Here is a 19799-nt window from a genome sequence, read left to right on the forward strand (position 1 = left end):
TTCGTGAGAGATCCAGTGAGGTTTCGAACCGATGTGGAGTAGACGTTTTCTACCGCTCACCCCCGCCTCTGAGAGCAGAGATTCGTGTAGGCTCATAGTAGAATCAATTCACAGAGAGGGCAGCTTGAAACCGGCCGCTCATGCCTGTGCGCTTAGTTTGGAGAGAGTGGCGTGTCGGGCAGCTTGGAGTTTAATAGTCCGGGTAGCATCCGTGCTGTATGTACATGTCTGTCTCTCCCCATGTGTACGTGCATGGCTGTTACGGCTGTAAAAGACTCAGAGACCGAGAGAGAAAAAGAGAGAGAGAGAAATGTGCTCGGAATTTAGATTTGACATGTTGTTAAATATGTGATTGAATCTTTGTTTAGGCGCAGCGGAGGTTTATGACAGATGTGGTGAAATAAAGTTTCAACCAAGTCCGCTTCTCTCTCTCTCTCTCTCTCTCTCTCTCTCTCTCTCTCTCTCTCTCTCTCTCTCTCTGTTCCTCTGTGTGTGTGTGTGTGTGTGTGTGTGTGTGTGTGTGTGTGTGTGTGTGTGTGTGAAATACAGCGACTGACACGGAGATGAAGAGTATGTGCGAGCATTTTTCCTTCCCACCCCCCCCCCACCCCAAAAAATCTCTCAAACTTTTCACCGTGTCAAAACAGATCTGACACAGAAACACATTCATTTTGACACTTGTCACACACAGTTGGCGTGACTCAGATGGCTACAAAGTTGACAGGCTTCGTGCCCAGCTATACCTCTGTTATTTGTTCATGTGCACAAAGACACACGAGTGAGAAACATCTGATCCATCAGCACATTCAAAATTAAAGATTTGTCAGATTAAACCACCCAAATATTCACGATACTTCCAGTGGGAGGTTTAATAACAAGATGGCCCAATATTTTTGTGTAAGGTGCAACATAAACATTTAAGTGTCACTTAATTCTTGCTATAATATTAGAAAATTTAAAGGCCAATTTACACATTCCCATTAAGGCGATTTCTCTTGCTTCTTGTGCAGTTTTATTTAACTTCTCATCCTCACCTCACATGTTCATCATTTTCTCTGAATTTAATCTTTGAGATAAATTATTCACAGATATACAGTACAATAGAGTGTCCAATCAATCCTCCTGATGAACTCTCCTTCTCCTTCTCTTAACTGTCTCTCCTCTCACATTATTCTGTTCATTTCCACAGTCAGACACGTGTGTGTGTGTGTGTGTGTGTGTGTGTGTGTGTGTGTGTGTGTGTGTGTGTGTGTGTGTGTGTCAGTGGTGGTGGCTTGTTTAATGCACTGCAGGTTGGCTCCTGCAGCAGGTCTGGCCAGATAAGAGCAGCACACAGCTTTCTGCTGGGAGGGAGAGAGAGGAAGAGAGAGAGAGAGAGAGAGAGAGAGAGAGAGAGAGAGAGAGAGAGAGGGAAAGAGAGAGAGAGGAACATTGCCTCTTCACACACACATAAACCATTAAATTGTAATAATGGGGCCACCAGCACTCAAACTTGGATCCATAGCGCCCCCTGTGGGTGATTAATGGAGCCACAGCCAAAAGTGACAGTTTCCCTGTTGTGTTTGTGCACCCAGGCAGATTCAGCAACTCTCTTCTTTTACAGTGTGTGCAGGTGAAGGTCAGCAGGGCAGGAAGAGAGAGGAAAAGCACAAAAAGAAAGAGAGGGGATAAGAAAAAGGGCTGTAGGGAAAGGAAATTACCTGGAGCCACGGACATAGTAGTATTGTGGATACATAATTTTACATTTACATTTTTGTCATGTGGCAGACGCTTTTATCCTAAGTCACTTACAAGCGAGGCAAGACAGAAAGAGCCGTGGTACAAATTCTCAAGCACTGGACAGAAGTTGTTTTTTTTTTTTAAATGATCATTAAAGTAAGAAACAATTGGAAGCAGACAAGTGCATAAGAACCATAAACAAAGAGAAAGTAGTGCAACAATCAACAAATTGCTAAAAGGTTAAAACTACCTATTCCTCTAACTGCCTGAGGATGAGTTTACACTCTACAATTACACAGATTTTACATGATGGCTTTTTAAAGGCTGATTCTGATATATTTTTTTAACTCAACATGTTTAAATGAGCCTTTTTCTGACAATAAATAAAACTTCAATCAAAAAAAAGCATTTCATATTTCTCCTGAGAGCATGGGTGAGGACTTGTAACAACATTAAGATTATGATATGAGGAGATAACATTTTTTAATAGCTAGTCAAATGTTTTTAGGGTGGGTGGGGTTTCCCTGGGGGATCTCAGTATTTCTAAAATTATGACTACAACCCTGCTTGGAGCTGCCGTTGTGTGGCAGACACCCTTTGATGTAAAGGCTTCCTCCCAGCAACAGTGCCACACACTCCTGGCTGCAGGAAAACTGGATTAAACCAAGAATTGCTGAATGGTGTCCACGCACCGTTGTGTTCAAAGTGCGGCCTGAGCTCCCATCAGGTCATACAGAACATATCAGCTCATGTGATGTGCGTATGTTCTTTGAGCCTGTGCCTGCAAGGACCATAAAATCTCAGTTTATCTTCCCCTGCGTCAACAGAGAAAGACTGATTGAGGAAGACAGTGAAAAAGTGAGAGAACAAGGCCACATTTGCATTAAATGAGTCAATGTGTCAGCGTGAAAAGTACAATCCCTTCCTACTCCCTTTATTTTTTTTACACACACACACATGTATCATCTATTTTTAGCAAGACCAGGTAGAGACAAGCACGAGAAACCCCCTACCTCTCTTTGCATCTCTCTAGCTTGTTATCAATGGGAAGCCAGCCGCTGCCAAACTCATTCACTGCACATGGAGCGAAGGCCGGCCCAGTCAAGTTACTGAAGTGGCACTACAGTCCGCAATTTTTCTCTCTTTACCTAAAGTGTCTGAATGTATGGCAGACAATCAGAGCTATGATAAGCCCTCCACACCTCCTGTGTGGTGGGTGAATAGGAAGTGAAACACACACAAAAAGCTTAAAGGAATCAACCTGGTGTGAGAAAACAACAGAAAGTCTGAAGATATTGTTCCAAAAAGTTTGTCTGTGCCAATTTCTCTCGATCCCGGTTGTCCAGAGAAGGAGGTTCCTTAAAATTGCACTACTAAATTGAACTGAAGACTTGTATTATCGGCCATCATCTGTCCACACATACTTCATTATTAATGGAAAGTGTCGGTGCTGCCTTCACTGGCAACCGGCAGCATCACACCTTCCGCACTTCACTTGAACTTTTTCTTGCCGCAGCATCACACGGTGATGTAAGGTAACAATCTTTTTGTAGAGAAACTTCTTTTCTTTGATTATGTGACACATCTGACAACAAGGAGGCATGTTTTGATATTTCTTTCTGTCTCTCTGTCTGTCTTTCACACAGCCAACCAGCATGTTATGCTAATTGGACACATGTACTTCAAGCTCTGTTGCAGTGCCCCCGTTCTGTGGTGTTTGATTATATATTCATTGTATCTGACCTGTTTCTGATGCCATGACGGAGAAGCCAAATTTTCCATCTGTGTTTCTTTTCTTTTCTTTTCTCTTCTCTGACTCAGTTTAACAACTTCATCACATTTTTTTGTCTCCTGCAGGTTAGAGCTGGTAGGTGCTTCATTTATTCTCCCAGCAGCAACATTTGCTCTCACTTGATGCTGAAGCTCTCATCTATCTTATTTTTTTGTGCCCATTTTTCATTCCATTTTTCTTTTGGCTTAATTTATTTTGTGGTAACAAATGTCAACCATTCTTTTTCTTGACTATTTTGTCCATATCAGCTCATTCTGTAGTCTGTCATGGTACAATTGTAGTAAGAAGCAGATGTCTCTTGAATGAGCACAGTGAACATCAATCAGCAACACAACTGTCATGTTTGTCCAAGAGAACTTTCTCTTATTGATATTAAATTATATAAATGCACTTTGATGCAAAAACATGATTGTAAAGGTTAGGGTTAGGTGAACTCAACACAAGGCTCATAATAAACTTCCTGTTGTGGTAGTTGGAGAATCTCTAAAACTATGCTGCCACCAAGTGGACCAAAGCATTTATTGCACATTTAGGATTTTAGTTTAGCAGCAAGGCGGGATAAAGCATTAGGAAAGAAATTTCTCTGGTAGTATTTTAATAATTGATTTCTTTTAATAACAACTGCTAAATGTAACAAGATATACTGAATGACTTGTACTATATGACCAAAAGTATATGGCCACTCGTCTACATACTTTTGTGTATGTTTCGTCCCCTTAGGTTCAGTGTAGGGAAATCTTAACGCTACAGCATACGATGATATTTTAGAGGTTTTTGTGGCACACCTGTGGCTGAATAGGAGCCTTGCAACCAGTTTCTAAAATCTTTTGGATAGCAGAAGAGTGGAGGCTCTTATAGCAATATCATAATGGTTTTGGAATGAGGTGTTCAACAATCACATATGATGTCATTTTCAGCTGTCTGTTTCTTTATTCTTATGCTTAATTAATTCTTATAAGACTGAACACACACACACAAATGCACACTTATTAGCATGTTTTTAATAAAAAACACTTCAGTCTCTCTTTATTTACAATGAAAACACTTTATTCATTATGTTGTAAGTATCATTTCATTGAAAATAAACAGACCAGTAAAAAGGAAACAATACAGTTTGAAATTCATATCATATTCCTTGTGATATACCTTCAGTTTGAACCAGCACAGATATGGATTGAATGGCTTTTTTATGATTCAGAGTCCTTTCTGTAAATCATGAGGATATTGTCATTCATTATTACACATTCTATCAATGCTTACAGTAAATAGTAACACAAAAAACCACAAGTCTACAGTAGAGTCGTGCCATACTGGCATGGGCGGTTAAGATAAACTATCGAAGCGTCACTTGCATGCACGGTTTATTGTCTACATAGCCTGGATTAAAAGAGAGCGTTACAGGACATCAAAAGCACTGAGAGGAAAACAGAAAATCTTCTCTAAGACTGTGCAACTCTGTTCAATAACAAAGATTTAAACGCTTTGCATTTCACATTGTTACAGAGGTTATCCTTCAGTATGTGCTCCTGGGACATACAAAATAGTCAGCTATTTGAAAGCACATGGCACATTTAACAGCTAAGAACTTTAAGTGATATAAGAGCAATAATATGATAATAACAATAATAATAATACAGTAATAGGTGCAATCTCCCCTCTATGTGTCTCTTTCCAATCTGTGTTACAATGTATTTTACAGACAGATCAATTACATTTGTTTGATGAATTGACTGTACATGGCACTTCAATAACATAATTTGCTAACTTGTGTCGAAAATTCTGAATAAATAAAGAATGAAATAATGTTTAATTCTTGCTCATTCTAAGACAGAGCGTCCAGTTTTGACTCCTTTACTGGGTTTTCAATATGTTCCTCATAAATGAATGTATGCTGTTTGTAGATGCAGACGTGCACACAGACACACAGAGGAATACGGTGACACTGTTTTAGTTTTTTTGAGAAAGTATGTTTTTCTGAACTTAGTGAGAATGGGTAGCTCACCTGAGAATTATTTCACAGTGTGAAACCTGATTCTCAATTTCTAGACCACTTTTGCAGACAGTATTACTAAACAGATGACAATGCAGGATATGTAAACTTGAGCTTAAGTATCTTTTCCCTGCAGCGCTCACAAGAGTGCTCTCAAAGTGTTTTGCTCATCTTTCATTCATCTTCCTTTCCTCTCTGACTTTTCTTCGCTCTCAGCCATTAATTAATCCAAACTCTCTGTGAGAATGAGGAAAATTTCATCTAAAATGAATCTCAGCTTCTTTTGTGCACATTAGACATGAAAAATTATGTGAAAGCTGTAATCCATCCTCTCTCCTTGTCTCTCACCGATGTGGCTCTGAGACAGAAGCACTAAGTTACAACTGTCTTATCAATTAGCAATGTGCAGGCTGATCAATAAGGATACATTTGTATCTGAGGATGGACTTTAAGAAATCTGAACTGTACAAGCAAATGAAACGCATGACAGGCGTCGCTAACTGAGAAGCCCGTCTGATCAACACAGGCTAGATGTTTCAGTAAGATAATTTTTAATGACGGGACCATGCTCTTAAAAATATGTTTTTAAAAATTCTGGTGACTGAGTGAGTCGGTTGATGTGTTTGTTTCATCTCTTTCACTGACGGGCCACAGATTTTTAGACAAAGTTAGCCTGGGAAACAAGACAGCTGCTCTCCCACCGGTACCTTCTAAACACAAGTTTTGTTGAGGTCAACTTTCACCGGCAGCGGCCCCGCCTCCTGGCTCTCCTCTGACTGTTTGACGGCGACGGCAATCACAGGACTCAGATGGTATGGGTTGACTTTGTGGGCATTATCCAGAAACTCTTTATCTCCATTGATACTCAGCTGGAAAGACACAAGACAGAAGAAAAGTAATAACAGTGAGGAAATAGGAACCAAGTTCACTCACACATACTGTACCTCAACCTGCAGTACCTCACTCCACCTTGTCTCGACATTCATTCAGCAACGACAGAGTCAACAGTCAGTTTAAACCTTTATACGGTTGCATAAACAGACAGTTCCCATCATGATTTTATGTAGTGTTGTAATTTCAAAGTCCCTTCTCTCAGACCAGTTGGAATTAATAGGATGTGCATGTTGCCATGGTAACCCAGAGTCTTTGATACAAGTATACAATCAATAAATCAATCGATCAAGTTTATTTGTCACATGTAATCTTATAAGGTACAATCACAGTGAAATGTAATCCCACCAGTTCCTTCAATTTGTGCTTTAAAAATAGTTTAAATAGAATAAGAATAGTAATAAATATATGTGTATGATTGGGGGGGCAGTCTTAGGAAGTGACCTCATTTAGGATCCTAGGGGCCTGACGGTAGAAGCTCTTCCTGAGCCTCTCAGTGCTGGCCCGGTGTATCCGGTACCTTCTTCCTGACTGCAGCAGGGAGAAAAGGCTGTTATCCGGGTGGTTGGGTTCCTTGATGATTCTCCAAGCCTTATTCTCACAGTGCCTCTAGGCAGGGTAGAGCACCGCCTATTGTCTGTTCAGCCAAATGAACCACTCGTTGCAGGGCCTTGTGGTCCTGTTTGGTGCTGTTTCCGTACCAGGTAGTGATGTTCCCTGTCAGGACACTCTTGATGGGGCAGGAGTAGAAATTCCTCAGTATTTGAGGGGATACCCAGAATTTCCTTAAGCTTCTGAGGTAAAGCAGTCTCTGCCTTACCTTTCTCAAAACTGAGTCAGTATGCAGCACCCAGATCAGGCCGTTGGTGATGTGGACTCGAAGCTGTCTACCCTCTCCACTGACGACCTGTTGATATTAAGGGGGGAGTAGCTCTTTCCCTGCTTCTTTCCAAAGTCCACTATCAGCTCCTTAGTCTTGCTGACATTCAGGAGTAGGTTGTTGTCCTGACACCAGTGGGTCAGGTCCTCTAATTCTTTCAGGGAGGCCTTTTCATTGTTATCTGTTATCAGGCCCATCACAGCTGTGTCGTCAGCAAACTTGATGATGGTGTTGGAGTTGATTGTTGGAGGGAACTATGGTGTTAAACGCTGAACTGTAGTCAATGAACAGTAATCTCACAAAGCTCCCTTTCTTGTCCAGGTGAGATAGGGTGGTGTGGAGGATGTGTGCTATGGTGTCTTCCATTGATCGGTTGGGACAGCAGGTAAACTGTAGTGGGTCCAGTGTGCTGAGTAGTGAGGAGCAGATGTAATCCTTGACCAACCGTTCAAAGCACTTCCTCACCACAGAGGTGAGTGCAACTGGGTGATAGTCATTCAGTTCACTTTTTTTCTTGGGCACAGGAATGATGGTGGACTTCTTGAAGCTCGTGGGTATGACAGCAAAGCCAGGAACAGGTTGAATATTTTTGTGAACACTGGTTGGTGCTAGTTGGTCAGCACAAAGTTTGAGGACCCACCCACTGATACTGTCTGGTCATACTGTTTCCTTAGTGATAGTTGTCAAAGAGGATAGATAGGAACAGACAGTACTGAGTGGTTTCAGTGATGTGAAGAGGAGACAGAAGTTTTATTTGTATCACAATTTTTCATGGATCTGTGGGAACTGAGTAGAAGAAGCTGAGTAGAATATTGCACTGAAACCAACTGATGTGCACAGCAGCACTTCGAAATGTCATGGAAATTTTACTATGGCCTGGTGCTGCAGCATAAGATCTAGACGAGGTCATTATAATGAATCTGGGGAGCCATAACTGGTGTTTGATGTGTGTCATTCAAATGAGAGATGGAAAATATCTTCAAATGGTTGTAAAGGGACTCAATAAACTGAGAGAACAGACCTTCATATAGCATGCTTGTTGATGTGCATCAAGATCCTGAGAAGAAACAGATATCAATCATTACTCTGAATCCCTCGCAGAATAAAAGTGGATTTCTTTCTGTACATTTAGTTGTATGGAGTAATTAAAGCAAGTAAAACATGAATAAAAAGTTAAAAGGTTTGTGTTGTTCTGGAAAAATCCATAAAACAAAAACACGGGTGCACAAAATCAACACCACACTGACAGATTTAAGCTGACAGACCTGAATCTAAGTTCCTCTTCTCCTCTAAGTCATCGCTTCTGTCATATGTGCATTTGTGTGCATTTGTGCGCATTTGTGTGTGTGCTTTTCTGTGTGTGTACCTGCGTCTTGATGTGCTGCTCTGGTGCAGTGACAAGGCTGGCACAGCTGAGCCACAACATGACCATAATGGACAGGAAGAGACAGGCCGCTAAAATCCACCGCGGGAGACCTGAACGTCTGGAAAAACAGATGAGCAGAGGAAAGAGACAACAAGGTGGATGAAATTGAATCATTAGGTGGTCATTAAATATAACTTCCTTGAATCTAAATAGAGGTGTGAACAACACATTGCACACAATCACTTTACAACAAGATTTAAATGAAGTTTTAAGAGCCAAACCAGAGTTTTTGCATGTTGTTACCTATTTACTGCACATTCCACCTACTTTTACTTCTTTTTCTAATGCATGCAATAATGTTTTAGATCCCCGATTGTGTTTTTCCTTCCAACCAGACAGATGTTAGTTTCCTTTACGTCAGTATGGTAATAAAATCAGCTTTCAGAGACATGAAACTCCACTGAGTAAGATGATTCATTTCAATGAATATCATGTCTAACTTTGTTTTTGTCAGAGTTACAATGCAGATTGATTTGAAAAGCATGCATTGCACAGTGATATTATAACTCTGACAGTAATAAAAGCAGACATGATGATCACGGTGATGGATCACCTATCTCCATTAAGTTTCAGGTCTCGGCAAGTTGATTTTCATAATGACTTTAAACTGCCTGGAAGGAAAGAAATCAGACTAAGAACATGTGTTTTTTTTTAGAAAATGATTGACAGTAATATAAAGTACAGTACCAGTCAAAAGTTTGGACATGTTTTCTCATTTGAGTGGTTCTACCTTTTATATTTATTTTTATATTTATTTATACTGATTAATACTCTCTGCAGGGTAACTCCAGCTCACCTTGACATGCAGCCTAGAAAGTCGTGCTCAGCTGTGGGGTCGTCTGTGCGCTGGACAGGATGCTTCCCTTTACCTCCTGCTTTGGATGCTCCCTTCTCGCCATGTCCTCTCACACCTGTTAATTGTGTTTTTTCATTGAATAAAACAGATTTTAGTTGAATGATTATCAGTTTTATTGCAGCACTTGACAACAAAGAATCTCAGGATAATGAGCATACGTGTGCTGCCATAGTTATACCCATATAAATGTGTGCATGCACAGTAGTATGTGTGTTGTGTATACAGTATGTTCTCACCATGAGGTCTCTGGGTGTGAGAGTGAACCTGAGGCCAGGGTTTGTCAGCCACGTTGGATCGAGGGGCCTGCAGCTCGGGCAGAGAGTACTCCATCTCTGGCTGGCTCTGAGGAGAAAACACAACAAAGACACTCAGTGATCCCATCATGGAAGCAATTATAGCGCAGTAGTTCACCAGCAGAACAGACAGGTAAGAGTCTGTTTAACACTGTGAGATCAGATCACAGAGGAGCTCCAACTAAGATTAGTTGAGTGGGAACAAAAAGAAACATCAGGAGATGAATCAGCGCAAAAAATGAAAGAGAGAGAAATGAAAGAGAGACAAACAGAAGATTTCTGTTTTACATTTCCAAATGGAGCACAACTAACCTGCATTAAAGGAATAGATTGACATTTTGGGAAATATACTTATTTGCTTTCTTGCCGAGAATGAAGATCGATACCACTCCAATGCATTAACAATGGGGCTGGTGCTGGAGCCTGTTTTAGCATAAACACTAGCAGCAGGAGGAAGAAGCTAGCCAAAAAACAAAATGTAAAAAGCACAAGTTGTGGTTGAGGTTTGTGTATGTATTAAACAAATAAGATATATTATGTTAATTAGTGAGTTTTAGAAGTGCCAGTAGACCATTGCACAGAGCTAGGCTAGCTTTTGCCCCCTGTTTCCAGTCTTTGTGCTAAGCTAAGCTAACCAGCTGGTGGCTGTAGCTTCATTTTTACTGTACAAATATGAGATTAGTATGGTTTTCTCATCTAACTCTTAAACTTAAATAAGCATATTTCTCAACAATTCCTTTAACACCACATGATTTGTAAAAAATCAACTGATAGACTGATAATAAGTAGTATTTTCGTCACATTTGATTTAAGCATTGACTTCGATTACACCTAAAAGTGAGAGTTGTTGAGTAAAGTAGCTGATATTCACTTTATGTTACAATAAAGTCAGCATTAAAACCGGAGTTTAGTTGACTTTAAGTAAAGCATTAACACTCAGTTGACACTTAGTTCTTTATTAACCTTTCTAAATCGAACTCAGGAAACCAGGAATTCTCTTTTTGTTTGCTCTGCTCCACAGAGAGGTCAGAGGTCAGGATCACCTAAACATGTATGACCCTGGAACTGGTAGGAATTCAGACTTTAACTCATGGATAATTCAGCCAAGTAACACAAGTTTTTGAGTCTGAGTCATTCCATGTACAGTTTGCCAAATGGCAACACAACAAGGAACTAAATGTCTCACAATTAATACTGTGAACAGTAGCGAAAGGATAACTGTTCTGTCTAATTTGAAGTATTAAATATTGTAGCATAATTTCAACAAATTGCCTTGAAACAAGTGATTCTGATCCTTGTTTTTAGCCCGCTCAATATGTCTGAGTGTCTTTCTCACCCACCCAAATCAGTTAAATGAAACAAAAACCCTTGAACTGGGACGGCACCTCTGAAAAATGGCTTTTAAAACAACTGCAACACACACACACACACACACACATACGCACACACACACACACACACACAGCCTGCTGTCAGTATTTGCACTGTTTTGTGTTTCATTATGTGCGCCGTGTTTTTGGCTCCCCTGGAGAATTCATTAAAAGAGGATTTTGGTTCCTCACTGCTGACCCTTCCTCCACTACAACAGCGGCTGTAGTCAGTTGTAACAATACTATTGCTGGCCTCAGCAACAACACACACACACAGACACACACACACACGCCTATTTAGCACAGTAAAGTATATCCCACTGCAGTAGTGTCAACCTCCCAGTATTTATCGACTCTGACACTAGATAAATGGACCTGGAAATCTCTTGCTGTGTCCCACACTTTAATGTGAAACCAGCTAAATTCATTCTCAGTTTCATTCATTCTCATTACTTTACTTAGGAAGTGATTGATCTCTTTGCTACTGAATGATTTAAATTGCTTGTCCAGCATAACAAAACACTGCAACACAATGTAGTTGACTCTGGACACAAGGCTTGCTGGTTGGTTAGTTTGCTTCCAAAAAACACTTACAATCCTCCAAACCTCTGCTGTTGAAAAAGTGATTTCACAACCGGGTTTATTACCCCTTGCAGGCGATGATTTCTGACAGAGTGCATTGAAACCAGATGCAGCGCCAGTGTGAAGGTTTTGGGGGACGAGGGCACATATGGGGGGGGGGGGGGGGGTTTCATTGGCTGCAGACCGAAGAGATCTAACCATCAGAATGAGCAGAGCCTGATGTGCATCTGTCATGCATTATGAGAGGGAACGCAAAAAGGTGCTCTGGTTCACAGAAAGAAAGCAGAGGAGAAAGAAAAGAGGGTGTTCAGACCACATCTCAGCCATAAAGAGAGAGAAAGTTTCAGGTGGAGGAATGGTGGATGCAATTAGACAGAATCTTACGACCCTTATTTGGTTTTGGAGCTGGCCACAGTCTGTTTGTGTTGCTTTTAGGAAGATCACAGGGTGGAGACAAATTAATGTGCGCACCTAACAGAAAAGAACTGTACTCAGTGTTAATCACCATTGCAAACACTGACACATGGGGTTAATGGGTCAAAAGGTATATCTGAAGCTCCTTTTAATTGTTAATTTTGGTTCAAACACACAAAAGCTGCAGGCAGACCAGTATGTTGTAGACACACCTATTTATGGCAATGTATAAGAAATGTCAGCTGGTGTGGGAAAAAGGCTTAAAATCTGAACTTTAATCACAGCACCCCCATGTGGGCAATTAAGACCAAATCACATGAGGACATTCATTATATTTTACATTTCTAGTAAGTGCAATGTTATAGGAAATTGACAAAAATAATAATAAAAATGCTTCAGCTTAAACTAGAGTAAGTTGAAAACACGCTGACTCACATTTCAGTGTAGCATCATAAGTCAAAGTCACATTCCCTTCAAACACTGTTTGTATTGCTGGTTATCTCTGCTCTTTTTGGGGGGTTCCTTGTTTCTTTAAAATTCATTCCGGCAGAATGACTAATGCAATTGTCAAGAAGAAGCAGGCTGAGGTAGAGACTTTTCTCTCGGTATTCAGTCTTACACTAAGTTCAATTTGTTCTGCAGGCTAGCTCGCTAACACTTCACAGCTCGGTCTTTAATTGACTCACTTTTGTTCGGGACACTCTCACGCTGTTGCATTATCATGGGCTGATTTGTGAAAATAACAAGATGGTGGTGAGACATGGAAAGACTGAGGCAAAAGGCTGTGTTGCACCAGTATTTTCTCAAGATTACAAGTTTTCTATGTTTTTCCCTCCTTGGGGAAAAACCTCAGTCATGACCTAAAAGCAACTTACTCCACCCTTATAATCTGAACTAACTGCTGCCCCTGACTGGTGACTGGTAGCTCCATGATTGTTTTTATGATGCGTTAGGCTGCACACAACTAATAAATCTCACAACTTGAGGTCACACAAGCACACATATGGGTGCATATAGCCAGTCAGCTCATTGTGGATATCCACATAATTTGTATTGGAGGCAGCGTTGGCTTGTCCCCCCACCCCCCACCCCCTCTGCTGTCCCTCAATTTAGCTGGACTTTTTCTGTTGTTTCAACACTTTGAGAGTCAATCTGTCAAGTTGGTGGAGGCTTGCCAGCTGCCCACTAAACACAGGCCTGATAGTCCTCACACAGCCGCGTGGAGCCCAGCTTCCCCTTGCTGCTTCAGCCTGCCTGTCACTGCCATAAAGAGCAAACATCCATCACCGAGTCCAGAAGAAATGTTGGTAATTTCACGTTCTGTGGCTGCTGCATCTCTATATGAGGTGGCGCTTCCAAGCCTGAACACGGCTTCTTATACCTGGTGACGCATTTCAGCATATAAAAGAGTCCTCTGTTACACAGAAGCCCTTCTGTATGGGTTAGGGTGCATAAATACTGTAATTTCCCACAGAGCCCTTTAATTATGTAGCTAAAAATGCCATCAAAGTCACGTTGTCCAAACGGGAAAACCCCTGACAGGGATGCAGATTTTTGACCAGTTTTTGAATTTGGAGGATATGGTTGGGCAGTCTGTTGGTTAGACAGACCAAACCTTATTATAGCTTTAATGTATAGGTGGTTTACGGTATTGACTTTAGCAATACGTTCATAAATTCAACTAGGAAGCTCTCTGTAAGCGCATACTTCTGCCAAACCTCATAATTTGGTATTTCAATAATAGAAAATGTGAAGAAATGTTTAACTGCATTTGGATCCAGATCTGGATCAAAGTGACAGATAGTGAAGAAGTTCAAATAGTTCATGAGAGAGTTGTGAAAATGTTGCAAAAAACTAAAATCCTAAATAAACACAGCAAAAAAAATAAAAAAAAATCTCTGACACAACTTTCAACTAAATTTCACTAAAATCAGTTCACAGTTTTTGAGTTATTAAACACAAACTTCAGGGGTCAAAAGGCCACGACATGAACTAGTCTGTCAGGTCCATTCAGTTCATCTTCTCAAAATCCAAAAACTACTTCTGGATATTTATTTGCCATAACTTTTTTCTCCAGTGCTGTCCACTCTCTTTTAAATCTTGCAGTGCGTTTCCGTTCCTTAGGCGAGCTCGCCATAGCTAGCCCTGCCGGTTATCAAATATGCATGGTGCTGGGGGTAGTGACATAATTTAAAAGGACATTTATAAACCATTAAAGTGCTGGGGAAAAAAACATGTTTGCGGTGCTCTGAATTCAACCACCGTGTCCGCAGCCTGCTGTGCGCCCTTGCTCACTCAACCTTCACAGATGCACTGACTCTAAAATGGGCAGTGAGATGTTTTGGCGGCGACCCAAGCTCTATGGAACCATATAGCAGAGGATATATTTCACAATCTTAACAGGATGGAGTTGCTGTTGGCTAAACTAATAATCTATAACAATCTACTGGCTTGGTTTTAACCTCCCATTAAAAACACAAGACATGAAACACACTGTAGATATCAATTTTATCATTTTGCATTATCAGGACTCAGCGGGCCATAATATATTGTACGTGTAAAGCAATTTCAGTGTTTCAGTGTCCCTTTACTGCAGAGCACTTATACTCTCAGAGCAACATCTGACTCACTGCTGATATTCAGAAGGATGAGGTGAAATGAGGTGAAAAAATGTCTGCAGTTATACAGCTAAATTGGCCCCACATGTAAAAGATGTGCCACAACATTTTATCCTCTAATGAATTTAACAATATCATATAACAGCTATTTAAAACCAACTAGATTTACACAATTGTGTTGTAAATGGATCTTTGGGTTTATTGCATTTGTTCACTGTTAAGATTTCTCACTTTGAAATGATTTACATGTTTGTAAAGACAAAAAAAAGCTATAAATAGGTAAATTTCTGTTTTATTTTTTGGCAACAATTGTGTACAGAAGTCAACGCTTCTGTGTTACTGCGCTGTACTTCCCAGAGATCAGTTCTCAGCCTATTTTCATGATTTTTGTGATTGAGGTTTGGTTGAATGTAGGTGGAATTCTTTTGGTTTTGGTTTCAACCCTTTCTGCTCATCCCAAATACACAGTTTTTCTTATATATATCATTACAAACAAACTGCTGCCAGAAACATTACAACACATCACATCCAGCTAATTAAAAAGCTTTCAAACATTGTTCAGTTTGATTCACAATCAGGTTAAATAAATTGTCAAAAGGGAGCTAGAGAACTAACATTTGTATGAACATTTTGCAGCTTTTAACTTGAACCATCTTACGTTTTTGTCAAAGACAACTATTCAAAGTCCCTGCATGTTCTGGACAAACACTTAGTCAGGTCTTACCTGAAAAACCACAACCTTGCCATCATCCGCCTGCAGGTAGAAGGTCCAGGTGGAGGAGATGAAGCTCTGGGCAGAGCTGACGATGTCATTGCACCAACTGGACACGGCCTCCATCACAGAGGGGGGCTTGGGGCGGAGAGTCATGGCCCTGAGCTACAGAGGGGAGAGCACCATGTGTTCTTAATAGTTTTATTGGTATCTAAACAACAAGTCACTTTGGCTCTTATACCTCCATTTAATTGTGTGTGCAGTCACACAAATGACTGCAGAGTAGCATCTCTCACCTTCCTCCTCTTGATCTCAGGTTCAGAGGGTTGGCTGGCACAACCGGTGCTGCAGGCCTCCTGCTCCAGCAGCTTAATATATGCCTCCTGGCAGGCTGGAGAGAGAGAGATTGGAGGGGGGGACAGTTGTGTAGCATGATGGAAAAGAGCGCAAAGAGGAAGAAGAAGAACAAAATGGAGTGGGCATAGAGCTCTACAGTCCAAGTAGAAAGAAAGAAAGAAAACAGGTGCAGGCTGTTTATGTGGGAAGACATATAAAGATGCAAGGGAGAAAGTGTATCTGTTGGCCCCTGCGGAGACAATTCACTCCATGCTGCCGTTATTGAAACAGGGGGCAACGGGGCATCTGCTGTCTGGACGGCAAATCACATCATTGATTTCCAATACAGCAGTCTAAACTGGGCGAACAGCCTCAAACACCCAGAAAATACCAACTGAGTCTGCCAGTTCTCCTTGATATCAGTGAGAAGAAAGGAAAATGTTTAGCAGAGCTGCTGTGCTCAACAGTTTGATGTTGAAGTACTGGAGATCCGTGGGAAAACAATCGAACATCTAAATATCCTTTTTGATTTAATCTAAAATAATGTTTTGCTTCAATGTATTCAGTCCTAAGCAAAGGTTTTTAAAGGAGTGGAAATATTTATGAATGAAATTTATTTAATGTCTTATCGACGACCTGCACCTTCAAGGTTTAAAGACACCATCCAAGTAGAAATTACTGGGATAAGAAGTTGAACCTGCACATCATGTTGCACTTAAGTTGTAATTCATGATATTTGACTTCATGTAGATTTTACTTTTATGAGGATTCAGCCCATTGATTGAGGCCTCAGCAGCTTGACCTTTGGCCTCAGCCACCTCAGCAGCAAGACTGTAAGACCACAAAACTCATTTAAACAAACAAAGAGTGTAACAGACAGATCGGGAGACTGACTCACCTCCCTGACACTCCTCCCTGCTGGTGTTGAAGCCGGCGTTGCCATTGACGAACTGACAGATGGAGTAGAGGCGACAACCACGGTGACAGGCGTTCATTATGGAGTCCTAACAGCCAGCCAGGCCAGAGAGAGAAGAGGGAGGAAGAGACAAGGAAAAGAAAGTGGTGGGGGGGAAGGGATAAAAAAATTAGAGATGTCTCCTACACTCTCGGATAAACTCAAGATAACCTTGTTTGAAAATATTACACAGATGGGTTACGGCATCTCTTAATGACACAGTGCAGCTGTTATATTACAGCCTGTCATAAACAGTTGATAAGAAGCTTTCATTTACTGCAAAGAAGGAAAAACAAGCTGCATCAAACTTGTGCAAGAAAATGTGGTAGTGAGAGAGAAAAGTGAACATTACTGCACTTCCTCTTGTCACAATGCCTCAATTCTCACAGCAAAATAAGGAAACAGCGCCCTCTGGTGCCTTCTCCTGGAACAGGAGACACAAAGAGATTCCCCTGACCGCGACCATGAAGGGTTTATTACAGCTCTGTGCTTGTCATCGTCTTTACTGCGCTTCCCTGTTGACTTACAGGGAGGAGAGAGAGAGGTGTTTATCCCAAACCATGACACGATACCTTATAGTTTGAAGGCTGTTGTTTATACGACATTTGCATGCAGTTATTCTCCAGTATAACAGGTCTAAACATACAGTAAGCCGCTAGTTTTCAATCACAGTCTTCACCAGTGTGTTAAAGCAGGTGACTGTGATCCGCTTTGCAGCAAAGCTCTCTGCTCCTACTGCCCTGCAGGATGTCTGAACCACACCTGAAGGCAGCAGAGCAGCAGCAGGAGGAGGAGGAGGAGGAGGAGGTGAAGGTGGTGGTGGGAGGAAAAACATCCGATGCTGGAAATCTATAGCAACTGGGCTCTAAGCCACAGTTAAATTCACACATCTACCGTCCATCCTGGCCTTGTCTGAGCAGGAAGATGCTGCACACTTGTCCAAAAACATCATTGTTTCATGTTTCACAATATTCTCCCTGATCATCCACAGTCTGCGTTACGCCTGGCTTTAATTGTGAATTAAATTATCAGCATTTGGTGCTTCTTTTTTTTTTTTTTACAAGTGCATCTCGAGCTGAGCTGAAAGCAGTTCACTTCTTGGACGAGTCTTAAGGTGAAAAAGAAATTGAGCTGCATCCATTTTTTCGGCCTAATTGTGTGCCGTAGCATCCGAAAGGATGCAGCGAAAAATAGGAGCCAGCATGGTGCCTGTCATTACGCACAGATCTGAACACATTTCATTTTAAAACAGAGGCTTTTTTTCGATGCGGAATACATCGTGTTGTCACTGTGCATTTCTTTGCATGCGCTGAAATGTCGGATAGCAGGATAGCTGTCAGCTGGTTGCTGATAATGCGCTTCCTGCAGACAGCCTACGTTACAGTAAGAGAGAAACAACTTACTTTAGCGGGGCTTTTGTTTTTGATGGTGAGCTGGCATTGCTTTTTGCAGTAATTGATGTCGCCCAGTTGGTTGTCAAACAGATCCGAGGACGCCGCCGCGAGCCCAGCGAGAAGCACCGAGAGCAGGGCCGAGAAGCCGCACATCCTGCCGCAGAGCCGGAGCATCTCAAACCCTGAAGAGAGGAGCGGAGAGTCGAGCTTCAACCAGCACTGAGCTCCCTTTGTGGCGGCGCTGCTGCTGCTGCTGCTGCTGCTGCGGCTGCTGGTGGTGGTGCTGGTGCTGGTGCTGCTGCTGGTGGAAGTGGTGGTGGTGGTGGTGGTGGTGGTGTGGATGCTGCTGCTGCCTCAGCCCGGGTCCTGTCTGCTCCGCTCATCCGCTTCTGATCGTGGCGTCACGCGCATCATCATCATCATCACGCACCGCACACACACACACACTGCCCCCCCTTCAAACACACACACACACACACACACACACACACACACACACACACACACACACACACACACACAACTTGCAGGCTTCACTGCAGCGCATAATGTAGATGTGATGACATTCATAAAAATGTAGCAGATAGTTGGCCGAGCAGCGGATGGCAGATGTCCAACTCGGAACAGGCAGATGGGCCATTTGTTGCGGTATTGATAGTTCATGAGCAATCAATTATCAGTTGAATGTAAAGATCCTGCTGGAACACATGTAGGCCACAACTGCTGCTGTGGAGAAACGAGCCAATAACTGATTAAAAACCACTTTATGAAGAGTGTTTATGAACACTTACTTTGTCATTGTTTAATTGTTTGTTTGTGATGCAGTCTAACTTTGCTTGGAAAAGTGCCACACACACTTTTAACGTGATGACAGTGATTATTAATATTATGAACACATAATCAGGAACAACATATGGTGTATCAAGAACTGAATTCCTTTCTTTCAGACAGCTGCCAGTATAGCTCAGAGTTGAACAACAGAAGCTGCATCATATGTACAATGTTATCAATGGAAATGTTCCTCAATGTGTGATCATGTAAAGTCCCTCGAGTAAATGTTCCTCTTTTAACACTGTGTTCCAGTTGTTAAAAATGAAAGAGGCTTATAGAAGTGAGGTCAGGACTTATTTATGGAATAGAGTCTCAGATTTATAATAAAATCTTCAGTGACATTTTAACTTCAGCTTTTAAATTGCCTTCGTTGTACCCAGGAATTTTGATGTGGGTGTATTTTTATTATTTAAACCGTGGTGATGTGTTTTGGGATTTTTAGTTTTATGTTAAATGTCTTGTGCTTCTTCATGTTTCTTTGTCTTTTTAACATCTTGGGACCACATTGGAGAAAAAAAGTGTTTTCAGTTTGATATGTTATCCTTTCAATTTTGTTTTTGTGACTGTAATCCATAAGTAAATCATATATATTCACTTAAGAAAAAGCAGTTATACTGTAGACAACAACAGTTTAGAAATACTCAGTTACAAGTCAAAGTAAATAATTCTAAATTTTACTTATAGCTTAAGTAAGAGTGTGTCAGTATCAGATAAGTTCAGTATTAAAATGATGACTGCTC

At 41.3% G+C, this 19799-nt stretch overlaps 1 protein-coding gene across 3 annotated transcripts; it reads right to left on the bottom strand.

Moving 5' to 3' along the window:
* Window positions 1-4542: 4542 nt before the first annotated feature.
* On the bottom strand, window positions 4543-18603 carry tmem59l (transmembrane protein 59-like). Of its 3 annotated transcripts, none has more exons than XM_042415509.1 (9): window positions 18238-18495; window positions 16778-16883; window positions 15840-15934; window positions 15556-15708; window positions 9791-9896; window positions 9495-9609; window positions 8639-8756; window positions 8294-8329; window positions 4543-6370 (listed from the first exon to the last, which is right to left on the bottom strand). In XM_042415509.1, the coding sequence occupies exons 1-9, from the start codon at window positions 18400-18402 to the stop codon at window positions 6212-6214; spliced, it is 1053 nt and encodes a 350-aa protein (XP_042271443.1). In that variant the 5' UTR covers window positions 18403-18495; the 3' UTR covers window positions 4543-6211. The 3 variants fall into 3 exon arrangements, with proteins under 3 accessions (XP_042271443.1, XP_042271444.1, XP_042271445.1); XM_042415510.1 differs by lacking the exon at window positions 18238-18495 and adding an exon at window positions 17407-17548; XM_042415511.1 differs by lacking the exon at window positions 8294-8329 and having other exon boundaries at window positions 18238-18603.
* Between the last annotated feature and the right edge of the window lie 1196 nt (window positions 18604-19799).

The sequence above is a fragment of the Thunnus maccoyii genome, chromosome 7 (genome assembly GCF_910596095.1).
Source record: "Thunnus maccoyii chromosome 7, fThuMac1.1, whole genome shotgun sequence".
Lineage (NCBI taxonomy): Eukaryota > Metazoa > Chordata > Actinopteri > Scombriformes > Scombridae > Thunnus > Thunnus maccoyii.

Coding starts and splice junctions, on each gene's coding strand:
- tmem59l (XM_042415509.1), bottom strand. CDS start 18,402: ATGCTCCGGCTCTGCGGCAGGATGTGCGGCTTCTCGGCCCTGCTCTCG. Junction 15,709..15,839: donor CTGAGATCAAGAGGAGGAAG/GTGAGAGATGCT, acceptor TCCCCTCTGTAG/CTCAGGGCCATGACTCTCCG. Junction 9,897..15,555: donor GCAAGGTTGTGGTTTTTCAG/GTAAGACCTGAC, acceptor TTTTCTCCTCAG/AGCCAGCCAGAGATGGAGTA.